Source organism: Colias philodice, chromosome 14, assembly GCF_061535455.1.
Source record: "Colias philodice isolate Cphi_HAF_F1 chromosome 14, ilColPhil1 Martin Lab GWU primary, whole genome shotgun sequence".
NCBI classification, from domain to species: domain Eukaryota; kingdom Metazoa; phylum Arthropoda; class Insecta; order Lepidoptera; family Pieridae; genus Colias; species Colias philodice.
Genome location: NC_143099.1, coordinates 4,714,625 through 4,734,770, shown reverse-complemented (window position 1 = coordinate 4,734,770; position 20,146 = coordinate 4,714,625). Strand labels below are relative to the sequence as shown.

At 35.8% G+C, this 20,146-nt stretch overlaps 1 protein-coding gene across 4 annotated transcripts in view; it reads right to left on the bottom strand.

Moving 5' to 3' along the window:
- Nucleotides 1-20,146, bottom strand: part of bs (serum response factor blistered) — a 173,819-nt gene that overhangs the window by 138,959 nt on the left and 14,714 nt on the right. For all 4 annotated transcript variants that reach the window (XM_089703299.1, XM_089703300.1, XM_089703302.1 and 1 more), the window contains exon 2: nucleotides 6,786-7,028. In XM_089703299.1, the coding sequence (XP_089559425.1) occupies nucleotides 6,786-7,028 (243 nt within the window). The remainder of the gene's footprint in view (nucleotides 1-6,785; nucleotides 7,029-20,146) is intronic.

Here is a 20,146-nt window from a genome sequence, read left to right as displayed (position 1 = left end):
CCCACCTCACTACGAAGAGTAAAGACGTCGTACACTAAAGCGGCATTGTAAAAGAAATAACAGATGCGATCGACCGCTGCGGGGTAACAACGCATCGACGCGTCGAGATCGCGATACAAAAGGATGACCGATAACTTGTATATTCTCCCGATGACAGAGGAAAACATTGTTTGCGTTTCGACCCAATAATTTTTTAAAAATTCAACGTCATGTTTCTTTATATTGTCTGCTTGACATGAAAAAATTATTTCATCATTTATTATGTATGCCGAGCGTATTCGAAATCGTTTATTCCATTTTATTCTAATTTACAATTGGCATTCTCTGCGGGCTACATTATAATAGTTATATTATTTATTATGTTACTTTGTGATACACTTCCACTTCTAGTAATAGTTTTCAAAACAAAGGAAGTAAAATAATAAACATTTAACTAAACAAGCGTGTCACGTCATTAATATTCAAAATATCAATTTTAGACCAGATTCTATCTACGTACATATCGACATTAAAAGTAAAATATTATTGTAAGCATTTAAACGTTTAAATGCCTGACCAAATAAAAATAGGACAACATGTGATTAAAATTGCATAAGAGGAATGTTGTTGTGATATAATGTAATACAATATCCGAGTGAGGTCGGTGCGCGGTGACGAGGCACGCACCAGTTTACGCTATTCCCGGCGAGCCTAATTTTAACCATCTGCGTCTCCCAGTCTAGTTTTAGGAAGTGGGCCGACTCGGATTCGGCGAATTAATTGAGCATAATCTACGCCTTGTGTTTGCACCTCTATTGCTCAATGCTCGAACGAAATTATAACTTCGACTGAAAACGAATATTACAATTTATCTATTAGTGGAATTGTTTCACTGATGATATCGAGATATGCATCGCAGATGTTCGTAAGGAAATATAACAGGGATTCCAATTATCGAAATAAGCGGACAGCGGCATCCTGCAGGACGATATGCAACTAAATCTATAATGGATGAGAAGGGTCCAGCGTCAATCCAGTAAACGAGACCGCATAAACACAGACGCATACATAATTGAACAAACGAAGACAATAGTTGCACGTTTATTCATTAATCTAATGGATTAAGCGATGGCATTGGGGAATCGGGACGCGTTCGCAGCAGCGAATAAATTTCAATTAGAGCAATCAGGTCGGTCAGTCGCGGAAGTCTCGGGATCCGATGGGCACGGGATAGTAAAGTCTTACCTTGCATACAGAAGTTGACGTGCCCCGCGCATACAAAAGAGGACCTCCACTGCAAATCATTAGAATTGCGGTAACCGCGATGTGAGTGGAATTATGTTTGATACGAGCGCTAGATAATGATGTGGGCAATTCGGATTACTTGGCACCAAGTTCTAGGATATCCATGAGGCGCCGCTTTAAACTCACTTTCAACAAAATGTACACAACATTTCGAATACATCGTGGTCAACGTTTGAGAATTCTGAATGAACCTTGTTTATACTATGGGCTTTAGATGCGTCCAGTACAATCTGATAGGTATGAAATGCCAGGCAATTATTATGATATTTATAGCCCATCTATATGCCAATTTGTGTTGATACATTATTCTCTGATGCAATGAAAGGCCTAAACATAAAGGATCCCGATCAAACTCTACAAATTGTCTCAAAAGTTGACAAGCAGGTGACCCAAAGCGATTAACTTTATATTTGCGGTAACGATGGTTTAGCCGTCGTGGCTATTGTACTTATGCGTACACAATATACATTACGGAGACACAAAATCCTGTACATAAATATGTACATGTGAAAGCCTATCGGAATGCAAACTGCGTGGTTCGCGACTGAATTATGCAGCAACAGAGAGAAGACAGGTCCGTCGTAATAGCAAAAACGCGTCCCATTCCCGAAATATGGTTTACAGAGGTATGGATTACAAAACTAAGAAAGCTTAGTTACACATAAAACATTATATCACTGCCACTACGTACGTGCTTCTATTATCCTTACAGATTTTTTCCCTATTTAAATCTAAATTATAAAAAATATTTATCAGATGTTATGAGGAGCAATCGAGAAACGTGTTCGATAATACATCTTCGTAAGTGAAGGAGGCCTACACAAATTTCTACAGATTTGCACATTTTTCTACTTCGAAGTTACACAGCAGGGGCGGATAGCGATTATAAGTCTTTATTGTTGAACATTTGTCTTTTATCCGGGTGGCCGGCGGCTCACTAATTACAAGGCACAGCCAATCGTTTAATACGCATTTCGCAAACATCAAATAATTAAAAAATCGATTCGGCGGTGCGTTTAAGCTTAAATAATATGGTAATGACTGGATCGGCCGCTCTGTACCGATTGGATAAAAGACATCCAAAAGATATATTCTATGTTATCTACAAAAAAAAATATGTATCTGAACACAATATAACCGATTCGTTGAGGAGAATTATTTGTTCGATATTTTATTCTCATTAGAAGTCGTCACTGATCAGATCTAATATTAATGCCCATACAATTTGAAATCAAGATAAAGAAACAAAAACCTAGAACAATGGCTTTAGTGCGGCGCTCATTAACTGAAAGGAGATGCAGAGACTCTACAACCAATGATATTGTATTTAATCCCTAAACCACACGCGGTGACGATTACAACGCACCTATTAGTCAAATTAGCCTTATTGTTGCTACAAGTCAGGGTTGCACAAGAGCAATCGGCTTACATGCGGCCAATTATGCCTCACAATACGATGAGTCAACAGAAATTGCCGGGGCGTTTATCAAAACAATAGTATTGATAAGTTAATAAAGCGAGGCGCATGAAACCTAACGAGCGATTAGCGATGTCTCAAATAGGCGCGCGTCTCGTGCGAGTCACAATTCACTAGGAATATGTTATCGGTGTGACTCACTGCCGCCATTTCCAACGACGCCCTACGCTCGTAGACGGCTAAAAACATTGCAACTTGAAAATATATGTCCTACAGTGGCGACATCTTTTTAAATTGATGTCTACGTGCCTCGAAATAGAATCAAACATTCTAAGCCGACTGTGGAAAAATCATTGCGCATTGAAAGCGAAATCTCAAGAGCTGTTACGAAATAACATCAAGCCGGCGAATGCAAGATTAGGAGATCTGTTCGTTGCGAGGGCACTGACCGAATTCCACATTTATACCGCTAATTCATGCACAAGAGCATCTGCATCCTACGATGCCATATTACGAGTATCATCAGAGGAACGTGGATAAAACCGTTTATATTCGCGCCGGACTACGACAATAGCATGTTGAGAATATTTAAATATCATAATAACGTCCATGACTCTAATGCAAATATATAACTGTTTATTCGAAGATGAAACGTCGACTCGCGAACATAAAACTAGATCACTAAAAGCGTACGCTAGTCACGATTATACCTGAAATAAAATTTAAAAGAGAGAGTCTAAAGACGCCGTCACAGGAGGCACTTATCTGTTGAGATCGTAATTACAGCGTGAATATTTCGATTAAATAGACTTATCGTCCGACGACGCGTGAACAATAACCGTCGATGTATGCTGCGCTGTACTGCGTTGTGCTGTGCTGTGTTTCTTAAGCTACGTTTTTTTAACAATTAAACGATGCTGCGCTGTACTGCGCTGTGATGTGCTGTGTTTCTTAAGCTACGTTTTTTAACCTTCCTATACTCGCGCGTTGGTCTGTGAGACCGACGAAACACATTTTCGTAATTATTTTTATGAAGGTAAATCCTGTGAAGTCGAGTTCCTTGCTAGTTTCCGGATTTGGGGCTAACTTCATTTTAGTGCACGTCGCGTGGTCGGCAGAAGTTCACGTGTGTGTGCGATTTTTTTTTTGCATTTGGCGCCAATCGGTCCATGAGACCGACGCGAGTATAGGTGCAACTTTTTGTGTAAGTATTAATATTATATATTTTGTACATTTATATATTTTTACAGACTTTGAATTCTTTATGAAGTATGTATAGTAAAATATATGTATGAATGTTGCTCTAAATTATATTTTGACCAATTTTTTAGGCCATACTTCATGTCAAAATGAACGATGATCAAATCAGATTGTTGCTGGAAGAATCAAGTTCTGGTTCTGCTATGAAGACGAAAATGACAGTGAGGTGGAAGACAACGTGGAGGTACAAGAAGAGACATACGAAACTGAGCAAGACGATGACAATGAAGAGATATCTGAGGAAAAACACAGTGAAGTTCCAGTGATTTTTACTTGGGAAAAGATGGACAGACAAGGCTCAAAACTAAGCCAAACATAGATAAATATTATGTGCTTTGATATGTTTATTATTATTATTTAGAAGTTTATTTTGTTTTGAAAAAGAAGTTCTGTTTTTAATTTAGTTTTCCCTAGTACTTAAGAAAAACATCTCAAATTCGAGGACTGATTTGTGATAGACTATAAGTCAATAAAATAATTAATAAACTAAGTATGATCAATACTATTTTGTTTCAGTACATCCTAAACAATCTAGCTCAGTATAAAGTAATCAGCAGCTCGTGTAGTCGTTTATCTCGTCAATTATGACCCTATTTTCAAAAAAACGTAAACATTACGACATAGTTGAATCCGATGAAGATGAAAGTGAAGAAGAAGCGGATATGATTTTTTATGTGTTATTTTGTCGTTAAAAGAGTCCAGTCACGGTAGCTTGTTACCTCACACCATACGTGAAAAAAAAGGAAAATTTTAATGAATTTAATGCGGCGATGGAGGGGCACGCAGCGTGCTCCAAACCTAGCATAGCTCGACACAGCGCACATGGCAGAGCTCCATAAAAACATAGCACAGTTCGGCACAGCGCGGCTCAGCACGGCGGGTAGCGCGCCTCGCTCGAGACTGCTGCGTTTTTAAACAGAGCGTAGCCTCACACAGCGCAGCACAGCATGGGTTGTTTGTATCCTCATTAAAATATTAGACGAGCGAGTTGACCAAACACAGCACAGCGCAGTACAGCGCAGCATAGCTCGATGTTGATTTGTCACCCTTAGGCGCGGACATGTTATACCCGCATGTCAAATACATTCTACTCGGGGGAGAGATTTTTATCGCAGTGAGCGCGAAACGAGAGATTTGACGTAATCGATTTCGTCATATCAAATCTGACAGGTAATATTCCGAGGTCGGGCACGAGGGCGCGGTGGACGCCGGCGGATTTTATAATGAAAAAGATATGCAAATGAGAAACAATAATAATATTTATGGCACAGTGCAATCGATGTACAGAGCACAGCTACTAGCTGCATATTCCTAATTCACTGAATATTTGAGCAATACGAATGTTTGCTGCCATCCACTATAGTGGATGGTAGGAGTGTGTAACAAAAATTATAAAGACTAACAAATAATATACAAGCTCATCCGCACTGTACCATCACGTTTGACAGCGAAATTTATGAGAAACACTCTTCTCGGCCGAAAGTAATTTTCAATTAAGTTTCTTGATAATCCGGATCAGGTGAAGTAGATTTAAGGCCTCGGGCTCATGAGACCTCTCGATAATTGGAAACTGTCTCTAGTTTCAAACACCTGCTACTGTATTGAGAATATATATTTTTATTCTCAACGGACGCTAGAAAAACCAGACAGGTACAAGATACAATGTAACAAACGACGTAATTCTACATACATGTTACGACGTGGTAGACAAATCTATAGAACGCCATAATCTAGTTAACATGTAATGTAGCACAAATTTACTAAAGACCATATTTAAGCACATGTCAATCATTGTTATTGAACCCTAATAAGTACGATATATCCCGTAGTAATATCAGTTGATAACTACTTTTCGTTATTGCCGCCTCGAATGCCGTTCTAAGCCGTATTTGACCTGTATTGATTACTTTCAGAATGAAACACCGATTCATTCATCATAACGACTTCATAGTAGCGCGTTCCGTACTTACTACGCCTTTTAGACGTCACTCTAAATCGTCGCAACCGGTTTTAACGTTAATTAAGAAACGGTTTTAAATATTATTATACGCTACTTGATCTAACTCTTTCAACACCACTTCCACGTCTATCATTCGTGCCACTGATAGACCAGTAGATAAATGATTTATCGACCGATAGTTATTGATTTTAGACAAATTGAAACTTATAGAAATATTTCATTATGAATCGTATACGTTTTTTATTACCATTTATAATACAGCAATGATTATTAAGTTAATCGTTTATTTGTACTCGGTAGCCTCAAATCCTGTCAGATAATTATTCACTTTTACGTTTATCACGATTCGATTTTACCTGTCAATTTCGATTCGCAATCAGTTACCCGAAACTCTCGCTTATCATTAAGAATAATTTCATACAAATAAATTGCGAAAACAACGTAAACCCGTTTTACACCACTCAAATTCTCGAAAATCGTGACAGATAACACTGACCCGACATCTATTTACAAAATGTAACGTATAAATGTACATTAGTTTTATCGATTAACCTTACAAGCTTACCTAGAACGTGACTATCCCGATAGGAATCGATATCTTCTCAACATCGAGAGCGATCGATATTCATGCCAATTAAATAGCAAATGGGATAAAGTGGAGTGCCATCTGAACTACCGTTGCGGATGATGCGACATGTGGGGGTGCGATAGGTGCGCGTGTGAGTACGGTTGGCCTAGCGAGCTGAGGGGGAGCGGCGAGGGACAGGGGGGGTGCTGGTGGTACTGCTGCAACGGGGACGGGGCGAGCCCCGGGTGGTGTTCTATCGGGTATTGCGCGGAACCAGGATACGCCAATTGCCTCACCTTCATATCGTCGTCTACTACATTATACGTGAGCTCAGTCTCCTCGAAGCCGGTGGCGGCCATTCTCTGCTCGCTCGTAGTCGGAGGGTCGGGCGAGTTCAAGCAGGTCTGTATGAGCCGCTTCCCGGAATCCGACGTGATCATCGGCTGAAGTTTCCTCGTCGCGAATGTGTACACGTGTCCGGTTTCCGACGCCACTAACAACATCACTTGTGTCCCAGTCAACGTTGATAATTCGTAAGCCTGAAAAGAAATAGTTACCGTTAGTGCAATTTACTTAACAAATTATTTGCGTGGCGATATTGGCATAATCATTTTACCCATGTAAAGTATGAGTGGAATATTTCACCTTAGTATATCTTTATCGCCAAAATTAAAAATACAGATTGAATTTATGTAAGGAATATAAAAAACTAAACTAATTTTCGACCTTTCACCTCTCCCACGCCCTATAATTCGTAAGCAAACCTCCATTCATTTCGGGAGCAATATCACTCTCACGGCTCTGTGTGTGCCCTACGAATTAACACACCCACTAGCGCCACCTACACAATTTAAACCAATTAACTTTTATAGGCAGTATTAGAATTTAAGCTCTATTGCACTAGACATAAGAACTCCGTAACCGAAAATGTTTGGGTTAACAATTTGACGTCGGCGATTGACAAAATTGTAGAAGTGTCAATGTTTGCTGGCGCCTAAATTGATGTTAAGCAGATAGTAAACCTTAATGCACAGAAGATAAGAGCTCGGTGGGAATTTTATATCTCTTAATTTGAGAGTCTGACATTGATATTGATTTGCTTTTCATTACATAATTCCACTAAATCACTAAAGCCCAAATCTAATACGATACGAGTTCAATCGCCTACTTATGTTTAAAGTGAAACCTGATATTTTGACTACAATAAATAGCGTAGGTACATAAAGTGAAATGTATTATTACTTTATGCAACGCTATCTCATAATGATAATCTTATAATGAAACACATACGCAGTTAGGTGATAAACTTTAATAATTAATGAGGAACTGTAAAAAGACAAGCATATATTTTTAGGCCGCAAATATCGTGGCCTACTAGCCTTCAGATAAAGTGTCATCGATCAATAACGTGATTGATGATAAGGCAGTAATTAGCAGCTCAATTACACCAGTGATACCATCTCTTGTGTAAGTGGAAATAATGAAAACAGCCCTTAAAGCCTGGGTGTTAACGACCGCGCACGAGAGACCCGCTGCCGTCAAGAGACACTGCCGAAATTGACAATTACAAATGCACCATTAATGAGCTTAGTTGTTAAATATGATTGACGACACGAAGAAAAATACGTGTACAATTGTGTACAAATTAAAAAAAAACTCGAAAACATCCTGATTGAATGGTCGAAACGGCACCCAATTATTATTAAAGACGTCCGGGACTTTCTTTAAATCAGCTAAAGTCAAAAGTGCAAAAATAATGAATCGTAGCATTAAGTCATTAGTGGAGCATGTAACGGAAATTAATAACATATTTTAAGGCAATCACGTTACATGAAAATTTTTAAACGCTTCAACGATTGCCTAACGAAATGCTATCGATTGATTGACAGATTGTTGGTTGGTAAAAACATTTCAAGTACCTTGGACTGCATAAAGGAAAGCGGGTTTATATTACATATTAATAAAACTAGGAAGACATCTTGGAATAGACTGACTTTATTAATTCATTGCACAGTACACAGACAGTGTGACCAGTTTATGCTCATAGATAATAAATGCTATTTTGTTACAACAGATACAACAGAACTTATTTCTAACACCCTCTCTTAACAAAATACTCTGACAAAATTACATCTTTTGCTACAATAACTAAACGTTACAAATGCTTCAACAATAAAAACAATCAATTGAAAAACTACATATTTATTTTAATTTACTTCCCCTATTCCCATTTGTTCTATGAATTTATAATGTTTATTAACACAAAGTGACTTAGTAAATACATCTGCTGGCATAGAAGAAGTTTCTAAATAGTTTACTTTAATTTGGTTATTATCAACACATTCTCTAGCAAAATGATGGCGTACATCAATATGCTTAGTACGTTTGTGAAACATTGGATTAGAAGCCAATTTTAAAGAACTTTGACTGTCAGTGTACAAGTCCAAAGGTTTATTTTTATTACATATATTAAGTTCTAACATTAAATTTTTTAAATAAATGGCTTCTTTGCAAGCCTCTGCAAGTGCCATATACTCGGCCTCTGTACTAGATAAGGCAACTGTCCTTTGCTTTCGAGACTCATAACTTATTACACAACCTGATAATACAAAACAATATCCTGTGTAAGACCTTCTATCAATGTTACAAGATGCCCAGTCAGCATCAACAAAACCAATTAAATCAGTTTCAGTTTTCTTAAAAATTAATCCAAAATGTTTAGTTTTTTGCAAATATCTTAATAATCTTTTCAAATGTTTCCAATGTGTTCCATTAAAACATGTGTTATATTGACTTAGAAAGCTAACACTATAAGAAATATCTGGCCTTGTTAGAACCGCAAGATACATCAGTGAACCAATAAGTTGTTGATAAGGATAAGAGTTATTACAACTGTCATTTACAGCTTTTTCTAATTTAAGATTCAATTCCATTGGAGTATCTGAAATTTTGCAATTAATCATATTAAATTTATTTAAAATATTATCAATAAATTGCTGTTGGTCCAAAGTTACACAATCTTTTTGAACTTTTACATTCATGCCTAGACAATTTTTTATTTGACCTAAATCTTTAATCTTGAAATCTGCTTCTAATACACTTCTTAACTTTTTGTAAGAATTTACACAGTTATAAAAAACAAAAAAATCATCAACAAATATAGCTACATAAATCTTTACATTATCATGACATATAATAAATAAACAGGGTTCATATTTAGACTTCTTGAAACCTAACTTTAACAAACAAGATTCCACTTTCATGTACCAAGCTCTAGCCGACTGTTTAAGTCCATATATAGCCTTTTTTAATTTTAAAACTTTATTATCGCAATTTATGAAATTAGAATATTCTGGTATTTCCATAAATACACATTCATCAATATTACCATTTAAAAAAGCTGTTGGTACATCCAAGTGATTCATTTTTAAATTTTGTTTAACACTTAAAGCAAAAAGTAGTCTTAAAGTAGAATAACGCAATACAGGTGAAAAAGTTTCATTATAATCCAAACCTTTAATCTGGGAGAAGCCCTTAGCTACTAGTCGAGCTCTGTACCGCACTTTACCACTATTATCACATTTTTTCTTAAACACCCACTTACACTGCACTATTCTATCAGCTTCACTCCTGTCTACAAATGTCCATGCTTCATTGTCACTGAAAGCTTTCAATTCATCCATCATCGCTTGTCTCCACTGTTCCTGATCTGGTCCATTCATCGCAGATTCATAACTCAGTTCTTCATAAGTTTCCAGGTTTTCTAGAATACATAGATTGGTCATACCATATCTTTCTACTGGCTTTCTCTCACGTTTCCTAACTGGCTGTACCTGAACTTCTTCATCTATGACAGAGTCTTCATCGGCTACTGATTGATAAGAATCATCTTGGGATGTGGATGTATCATTAACATAAGTTGGGTCATTAGGATTTGAGACTAGGCTATCTGATGAACATTCTTCTTCTTCTTCTAAGTTTTCATTGTTCTCTAACTTTTCTTCACTAATATTTACTACTACCTGAGCTTTGTCTGATTCTGTCTTCTCCATGACTATGACATCTCTGCTCGTAGTGATCTTTCTAGTTTTTGGGTTATACAATCTGTATCCTTTAACATTATCTGGATATCCAACTAATATCAATTTATCAGCCTTTTTATCCCATTTTTGTCTTTGTGCTTTGGGAACATGTGTCATTACCTTACTGCCAAAAATTCTAACATTGCTAAGGTCTGGTTTCTCACCTGTCCACCTCTCAAATGGGGTCATCATGCCTAAACTGGCGGCTGGTGTCCTATTCTTTAAGTATACTGCAGTATTAACTGCTTCACCCCAAAAACTTTTGTCAAGGTCAGCTTCAAACAACAAGCATCTTGCTCGTTCAACTATAGTTCTGTTGAACCTTTCTGAGAGTCCATTCTGCTCCGGAGTGTGAGGATTGGTCTTCTGATGAACTATACCGACTTGTTTCAAGTAATTCTCCATCTCATGTGAGCAAAATTCACCTCCATTGTCGGTTCTCAGCTTCTTTATCTTGTTTCCTGTTTGATTCTCAACTAAACCTCGAAATTCTTTGAAATGCTGAAACACCTGGTTCTTTTCCTTCAAGAAGTAGACAAAAGTCATTCTGCTGGCATCATCCACAAATAGAAGAAAATACTTTGAATTACCAATTGACTTGGTCTCCATCGGCCCGCACAAATCTGAGTGTACTACATCCAGTAGGTTTTCACTTCTATGGTTGGCTGATGGGAAGGGTAGACGTGACTGTTTCCCCTCACAGCACACTTCACAATTCTGTATCTGAATGTCAGCTTTCTTTTCAAAAGAAACACCTATCACAGCACCTTCATTCATTTTTTGTAAGGACTTACTGTTTACATGTCCTAACCTCTTATGCCAGGTTGACATTGCCGATAATGAATTCTCTAATTTTCTTGTGTTTAACTTGTACACGCCATTAATCAAATCTGCTGTACCAATAAGCTTATTCACTTGATTGTATATTAAACAGACATCCTTTTTGAACACAACTCTATTGCCATTAACTATAAGTTGGCTTACTGACAATAAGTTTGTCGTGAGCTTTGGTATGTACAATACATTCTTCACAATCACATTGTACTGAGAATTGTTCACGCATGTCGTTATCTGTGTTTCACCAACACTTACTACAGGCACCGTCGTTTGATTTGCCACTACGATTTCTCTGTTATCGTGCACCGGTCGTGGTTGGAGTAAACATTTCTGATTCGACGTCATGTGCGCGCTTGCGCCCGAATCGACGTACCAGTCTTCTGTGCTATAACAACCGTTGAAAAACGCCGCACTAAAAGCATTTACTTGTTTATTTGCTTTTAATTCTGGACACTTGCTTTTGTAGTGACCTATTTTCTTGCAATTATAACACTTTATTTGTTTACTGCTGGTTGAAGCGTCATTGTATGACATTGACGTTGACGTTGATTTTTGCTTGCGGTTAGTGTTGCTACTTTTTCCCCGCTGATGTTTTGACAAAAAAGCAGTATCCGCTCCAGTTGTACCAACCTCCGAACACATATCAAGTAATTTTATTTTTATGACGTCAGCGCTAATGGCGATTCCGGAATGTTCTATAGCCATTATCATCGGTGAATATTTTTCTGGGAGTCCAGCCAAAAGTAGCGATCCAATCCACTCGTCTGTGATTTCGAAACCAGTCCCCTTCAATTTCTGTGCTGTATCCACCACTTGAGATACATACGATGTCATAGTTTCACAGTTATCGAGACGTATTGAAATTAATGTTCGAAGCAAACTTATTTTTCGTTGATATCCCGAGTCATCAAATAACTGTTTCAACTTTTTCCATACACCGCCCACTGTAGTCTCACTCTTGATATGCACATATAATGAACAGTCTATCGTCATCACAAGTTTCGCTTTGGCTTTCTTCATCTCATTTTCACTGATGGCCGCCGGCACGTTTTCAATGTCAATGCCTTCCAGCAACAGAAAATTACTTGCCGCGAACGCCCAATCATCGTAATTTTCGCGTCCTTTTAACTTTGGCACATTTACTAAATAGCCTGACATCGACATTATTACTTTTACACGATAAAACTACTAGAAAAAACTCGCAAATATGTGACTGGGCCCATAACCTAATAAAACTAGGAAGACATCTTGGAATAGACTGACTTTATTAATTCATTGCACAGTACACAGACAGTGTGACCAGTTTATGCTCATAGATAATAAATGCTATTTTGTTACAACAGATACAACAGAACTTATTTCTAACACATATTACTTCATTAATGTCTTACATAAAATATGAAATTTATACAGAAAAATTGAGTTTGGTTAACAGCTACATAAAGTGAGACAAGATTTCATTAGATACAAATACAGGTAAAGCCTAACCGAAACAATGTAATGATATGCAAATTAACAATAACAAACGATTTAGAACCTTTTCATAAAAACATTAATTGTACATCATTGACTAAAATTATATTGGAAAAAAAGTTATCGTAATAGAGAGAGCAGACCTATGAATGTGGGAAACATATATTTAGACACGCTTATCAACGTCAACTTAAAAAAAATGACGTTAATCTTGCATCCAACAAGATCAGCTAATAATACCTAATTAATAATTATCGTAACACCAGTCAGTAGATCAGCCCCTTCTTACTTATTATGTCGAGCAAAAAATAAAATCGACAAGTGATCCAGTTAAGTCAAGAGTGATTGTAGTAGTATCAGGTGCAATGAAATTCGAAAACTCGTTGCCGAATGCGCGTGCGCAGAATTAATCTAAACCAATCAACTTAATATCCAGAAACTGACACAATGTAAGAATGATGAAATGTTTTTAATATTAAACCCAGAATTAGTATTAAGGTGAAATTTTTCGAGGTTTTACAGGACTCGTTTTGACAAAGAGAAGTAATAATTTAGATCTACTATTTATTTTCATTATGTAAATGTGTTTTGTTTTGATTAAATTCTATACGGACAAAACCTATCGCGTTTTAATTAAGTCTTCTTATATAATACAAGATAAGATAAGGCAGCATCATGTGGCGAGGTGAATAAAGCAGAAGCTTACAAAAAGCGATCTCCGCCTGTCAGACCATTATTATGCACGGTAGCGTGTTTACTTTTACAAATTAATTGAGTTACAAGTAGGTCTGTAAGAGATACAATAATAAATATTGAAGTGATTGTGACAAAATTCAAGGAAAGCGACAGTGGCCACTTTGTGGAGTAATAATGTGACCACTTTTATAAATAGTGGCAGAACGGTGTGGTTGAAATTAAATTTGACGTTTTAATCATACAAACTAAATATATGAGATTGTTATTTTAACCCATTGAGCCCCGAACGGCCCGATCGGTCCACGACACAATAGATTTTCTATTGTGTCTGTGATTCCGGGGCCTGAGTTATTAATCTGCCAATTATTTGGAAGAAAAATTAACAGTATCTCAGGTTTCGGTAATATTCAACTCATTCAAAAGTTTTCTATTCATAAATTTCGGATTCGTTATTATAGGTTAGAATAACATTATTAAAAATGAACTTACATATATTAAAAATGCGCACATAGTTATTTCTATGAAACTTGTTTACTCTAAAAACATAACTGGTTGTACTGTATACCACAAAGAAAACTCTAACAATCATTGGCGCCATCGTCAACTTAAGACCTAATAGTATTTTTCATCGTACAACGTAGGAACCTACATTTTTTACTAAGTCTAGATACATGATTCGATAGCGTGGAATCTAATAGCTCCATAAACAAGATAACCGTCTAGATAACGGACGTCATTCCCTTGTATATAAATGTCTCCTAACTCTTATTAGGATTTCCCTTTTTACATTTACTAGGTAGGTATGTGCTTTCTTTTTTTTTATTTTGGAGAATTCACATTTGAGAAAATGACCAAATAAAAAGGTTTAAAACATGCGGAGATCAAAATGTAACTCTGTTTTTTTAATCAAATTAGTTAAAGATATAAATGTAAAACTTTCAACACAACGATAAGACGTGTCGTTCAAACCATTCAAACGTAAATAACCATTCGAGAATCCTGTTTAAAAAAATACGAGTAAAAATCAAAAGTATTACACAAATTTTGTTACTTGTAATGCAACGGAGAACTGTCGAGCTCAAAATAAAAAGCACTTCAATGTAAAATAAGCCGTGGTCGAGTCACAAATTAATGGAAAACATTTGGGACAGCGCATTACGAGATGCGACATTTCTCCAAGTGCGCCTCGAGAGATGGCGCTCGAAAAAACTGCTAATTACAAGTACAATGGAGTACAAAGCGGCCGCTTTTCCCACGGAGCATCCAAGCGCGTGCGTACCGAACATTTTCAGCATGCTCGTCTTTTATTGCCAAAAATTAATGCCCGGTAAACAGCCCTTAATTGCAAGCCAACCTCGTTTAATTCAGCTTCTGACAGAGAACAACCAGCACGTCACAGCAAGAGAGCATTTCGCGGAAACAAGAAACAAGAAACCAGAAATACACAAGAAAAAGTAACCGTCAAATAACAATATTATATCGCGTATACGCCATGATTCTTGAGCAAATTGTAGGACTCTTGATGCGCGCATGAACCTTTATAGCGTTTTAATTTTATTGGATAATGCTGCGTTTTCGCCGACACAGAACGAAAGTTTGGTAATTTTGAGTAACAACTTTATAGCTCGGAGGTATAAATAAACATTTTACCTTAATTTATGAAACTTTTTACTTTAATAATATAAAAAGCCGATTATTTATCGAAAATGACGACCTGTCCCGACTAATTATTAAAATATTTGTAGCGTCAACGTATTACATGGGATTAATAAACACAATTTTTTGTCACTTGTTAGAATATTTCAACTCGATATAACTAAGTATATAGATATAAAAATGGATAATATCTTTGATGCAATAAACTATAAAGTGTATGCATAATTATCTAAGAACTATCTCAAATAAATGAACATAAACGTGAGTTATTTGCACTAAAAAGTAATTTCTTGGAACAAAAAGCATCATTTAATGCGGCAACAAAAAGCGGCGACAACGATTTGTCGTCTCCTATTGCGTCCGCCTCACAGCATGAAGCATTACCACCATTAACAAAAGCTGCAAGAAACGATAATTAAATGCAAACTGCAATAACAGCATAAAATTCAACTCGTTCTTGGCGGTTATGGTCCAACTGAGAGTCCATTACGAACACTTACCAGCCACACATTAGTATCAGAAGCTAACAGTAATTGTCATGCCTGTCGTGATGGGAATATAAAGGTGCTAATCAAGACACCTTACACTTTGATGGCCAGAGATGATTACCATGACTATGTTCCTCAAGTGCCTCCTTAACGATTTTTGTCATTTAATATTTTTGTATGCACATTTGTATGTGAAAAACAGCGAAAATCGTGTTAAATGTTTTTTATATCTACACTAATATTATAAAGAGGAAAACTTTGTTTGTTTGTTTGTTTGATTGTAATGAATAGGCTCATAAACTACTGGACCGATTTTAAAAATTCTTTCACCATTCGAAAGCTACATTATCCACGAGTAACATAGGCTAGGTTTTATCCCGGAAATCCCACGGGAACGGGAACTATGCGGGTTTTTCTTTGAAAACGCGGGCGAAGCCGCAGGCGGAAAGCTAGTTAAAAATATAACTGAAAATGTTGTTTTACTCTCGTTATAAAATTTACTACAAGTTCTACTGCTAACAAACGATAATATGATTTATATTCGATGCCTTTTAAGATAAATCTTTATGAAAGAATCAATCATAACATTTTATTCATACCATTCATTCACAAAAGCTTATGTACAATATCTCAATGATTGACTTTAATAAATACAATTATCTCTTCTACGACCAGATGTTGTATGGGCTTACTCAATAATTGTGCATGTCAAAAGCATATGAAAACCTAATGATCTTGAATATTTATTTATCACATTACTATTTAAAGCATAACAGGGTATTAATGGATCCTTGAATTACGCATGTAGGTATGAGTTTCCTGTTTCCTACAACACAAACCATCGTTAAAGAATGCGCAATATTTTGCGCATTGCTTATTTACAATCTATTGATTGTAAATAAAAAAATCGGCCCATTCATAATCTTATAAAAGCACAAACGTCGTTAAGCAAAAATGAATATCATCAACAAATCAAATAAGACAAAATTGGCTCAACGGCTTCCTAATAAGGACGCAGTTTTGACTTATAAACCACGTGCCGTAAGACGTGTATCATATACACCAGGGATCGAGGAAACCCCAAAAACAGGTTATGAAACAAGGTTGCCATATTTGTGTAGTACTCGAGTGGATTAAGCGTAAAAGGTCTAAACGGGTCGTCTCCTGCCTACCCGAACGCCACGTGGCGATGTCTGCCAGTTCAGCTATCTTTACGTCATCGCACTTGTATGGCGAGGATGCTGTGATGCCATTTGCATAAAGGTCGACCGCTTTTAAGGAACGGGACTAAACAATTCGCGCTGGCCAACTTAACCTATAAGACACGTCATTTTTTAAACAAGTTTCAAACGAATGCATTTCATAGAAATCCAAAAATAATCTGATCGGTACTACCTATTATTAGAAACTTTATTGAGAAAATGTCATATTTAATCACCGGAGGTAAATGTTTGTTAATAGAAAGGTCATTTAAAACATGTTTAACCAGACTAATATAAGCTAAAATATCACATTTTAACATTAGAACATTGTTATGATTATAGCGTATCAAAAACGTTTGAATGTTTTATTTACATAGTGCTACAATATAAAACAAGATCAGCAAGTTCAACATACGTAGGCGTAAAATGAAGACATGCTATTTGTTATAACATCAAAAAAACATTATCGTGGTATTCGACGATATTTGAGTTAAGAATCTCGATGTGAATCTTGTAAAGGGTTGCCAATTCCCCACACCCATTAAAGCCGATCGAGTCGTCGGTAATGATTGAAAAGTGAAAGCCATCGCCAACTCCATTATCCCTTACTACAGATCGGATGCGACACGTTTTAACATATTAAAAAACATGAAAATAAGAGACAAGTTTCAAAAATTATAATGAGCAATTATTTAAACGTTTAATAACTTAAGGCTGCAGTCTAGCAAAATTGCGTTTTCAACAAGTTATTTGACAATTTTTTCCCGGCTAATGAAATGGTAAACTGAATTTTTTTTTCTTGTTTATCAATTAGTGTTATATACGCAATGCGCGTGAATTTTTTCACATTTGTAAAGTTACTTTATGTTACCTTAATCAGGCCTTCAAGATAAGTCTCTTTCCCCCAAAGACATTTCGAGCTAAGTTTGTGCACTCACTACGTTGCAACCGATTACAATTTACACAATCTGATCAGCACATTATTATCCTTATATAGTCGTTATTAAAAACTGCTGAATACAATTGCCGAAAAACTTATGATTTTCCTAATTAGAACGTTATAAATTCATTAAATTTCCCATTTTTTGCCTTACAAAATCTATTGATAAATACTGCTAAAAGTTATTGTTTCCATTAATTTATTCGAGTTGGTTGAAGACCAATGAGTATTAATCCTTTAAAAAATTTTTTTTTTGAATTTTGATAATTCTTTAAATATTAAAAAAATATTTAAAATAATTAGGAAAAATCATAGCGAATTTCTTTAGTCGCGCTCCTTGGGCCGGAGCGTTCTGACGTGTGCTCTACGCTCGATTTTCCTTCATACCGAAGTGAAAGTTGCTCTACTTCATTAAATTTAATATTTTTGTTATTTGATTATTTTTATCTTAGTTTTGTGCAAATATTCGTATTTTTAAACATTTGATTTCGATATGGAAAATAAACGAAAAAAATATGCGTGTAACTATGTACTTACTAGAAAAAAAATTATCTTCGAACATAAAGTTAATGAAACCAAATACATTACAAAGGTGATTGGCAACAATTTCTTTATTTTACGGGGTTTCAGTAAAGGGATGTATGTTTCTTTTAAACTAAAGTAAGCTCATAAATTTTCTCATAATATATATTTTTTTTGAAGTTCCAAAAATGTTTATTTTTCGTTTGAGAAATACGAAATATATTTAATTATATTGAGAACTTGAACTTGGGACATACGGGGAAAATGATTTGTTTACTCCAAAATTCCAAATATGTCGAGGTGTTTTTTTTTTCTTCTAGTCATTTTAAACGTAGCGGCATGTTGTTTGATTATTAATTTTGTAACTTAAATACAGGATGTTGGTTTTATATTTTGATCTTACAGACGCGCTGACAAATTTAGTCTACCATTTCTAGTTTAGTCCACCAACTCTAAGTACCAATATTAAAACGAATGGATTATCATCACATCATAAAAACTCAGATGTAATGGAAGATCGCAATAACATAGAAAATTCAATGGGTGTTGAACTAAACAAACACAAGTAACAAGTAAAAAGAGCAACTATGGAGTTTCTTGCCGATTCTTCTCCGTAGATACTGCTTTCCGAATCGGTGGTAAATGTTAAAATATGTACCTAATGACGTTTCAAAAGTGCTTCTAGAAGAAGTCTAATTGAATAAATAAATGTTTGAGTTTGAGTTTTGAGTTTAACAGAGACGCGAAGAATAAAAAAAGAGGACGAAAACGATAATTCGTTGATGCTTTCCCTTTTCGACGCATTGTTAGGGTACATCACCAATCTGCAAAAAACAAAACTGATGATTCCCAATTGCTGATTAAAAATGAAAAACAAATAATCGACAACAGTGGTGAAAATTTGCTGATCACAATGAAACATCCTTCAGTGGTAGCAGATTTACTCATTTAAAATGTATCGGTGAACAGCGTAAAGGAGAGGAGGACAGGAAAACATTATGAATGTGGATGGTGGATTGTATACAGGGTGTAATCGATAAGTATGTGCAGGCGATTATGACGTTATTATTGCAGGTATCAAAAAACTTAAAACTGATATCGAAATTACTTTACCTAATGAGCAAAATGACAATAATAACTTTTTAAAAGTATAACGAGAAAAATTTACTTTATACACTCCCATATCAAGAAGGGAAAATGGGACTAGTAGAAGTTAAATGTCTAATTCCGGCAAAAGAGATGAATGCGGAAGATGCGGTTAAAAATAAAAAATTTAATATTTGAAATACAATGCAAAAAAATAACACTTTTGTCATAGATAAGAATCATGACTATTTTTTCCAAATTCAGGGACAACTAAACGTTGCAGAAGCAAAAGTCTGCTTATTTGCTGTTTGGGCTGGAGTGAATCATTCGTTAAAAATAGAATATATAAGTTTAGGCAAAAAAAAATAAAATGATGGACCATTATCAAGATTTTACATAAATTGCCTACTGTCAGAATTGATTGATTCGAGACTTCAGCATTCCATGCCCATCAAGGACCCATCCTATGTCATTCAAGCGATTGAAAAAAGAAAAGAAAAATCCAGTGCAACCGATAAAGCATCAGAATGCTAGCAAAATATTTATTAGGTTTATCCATATAAATATATATATTATACATAATATAATAAATACGTAGAAGGGTCAATTCTGTACTTTGAAAATATGTATTTAAAAAATAAATAGCAGTGTTACTGGATCGATACCATACACAAA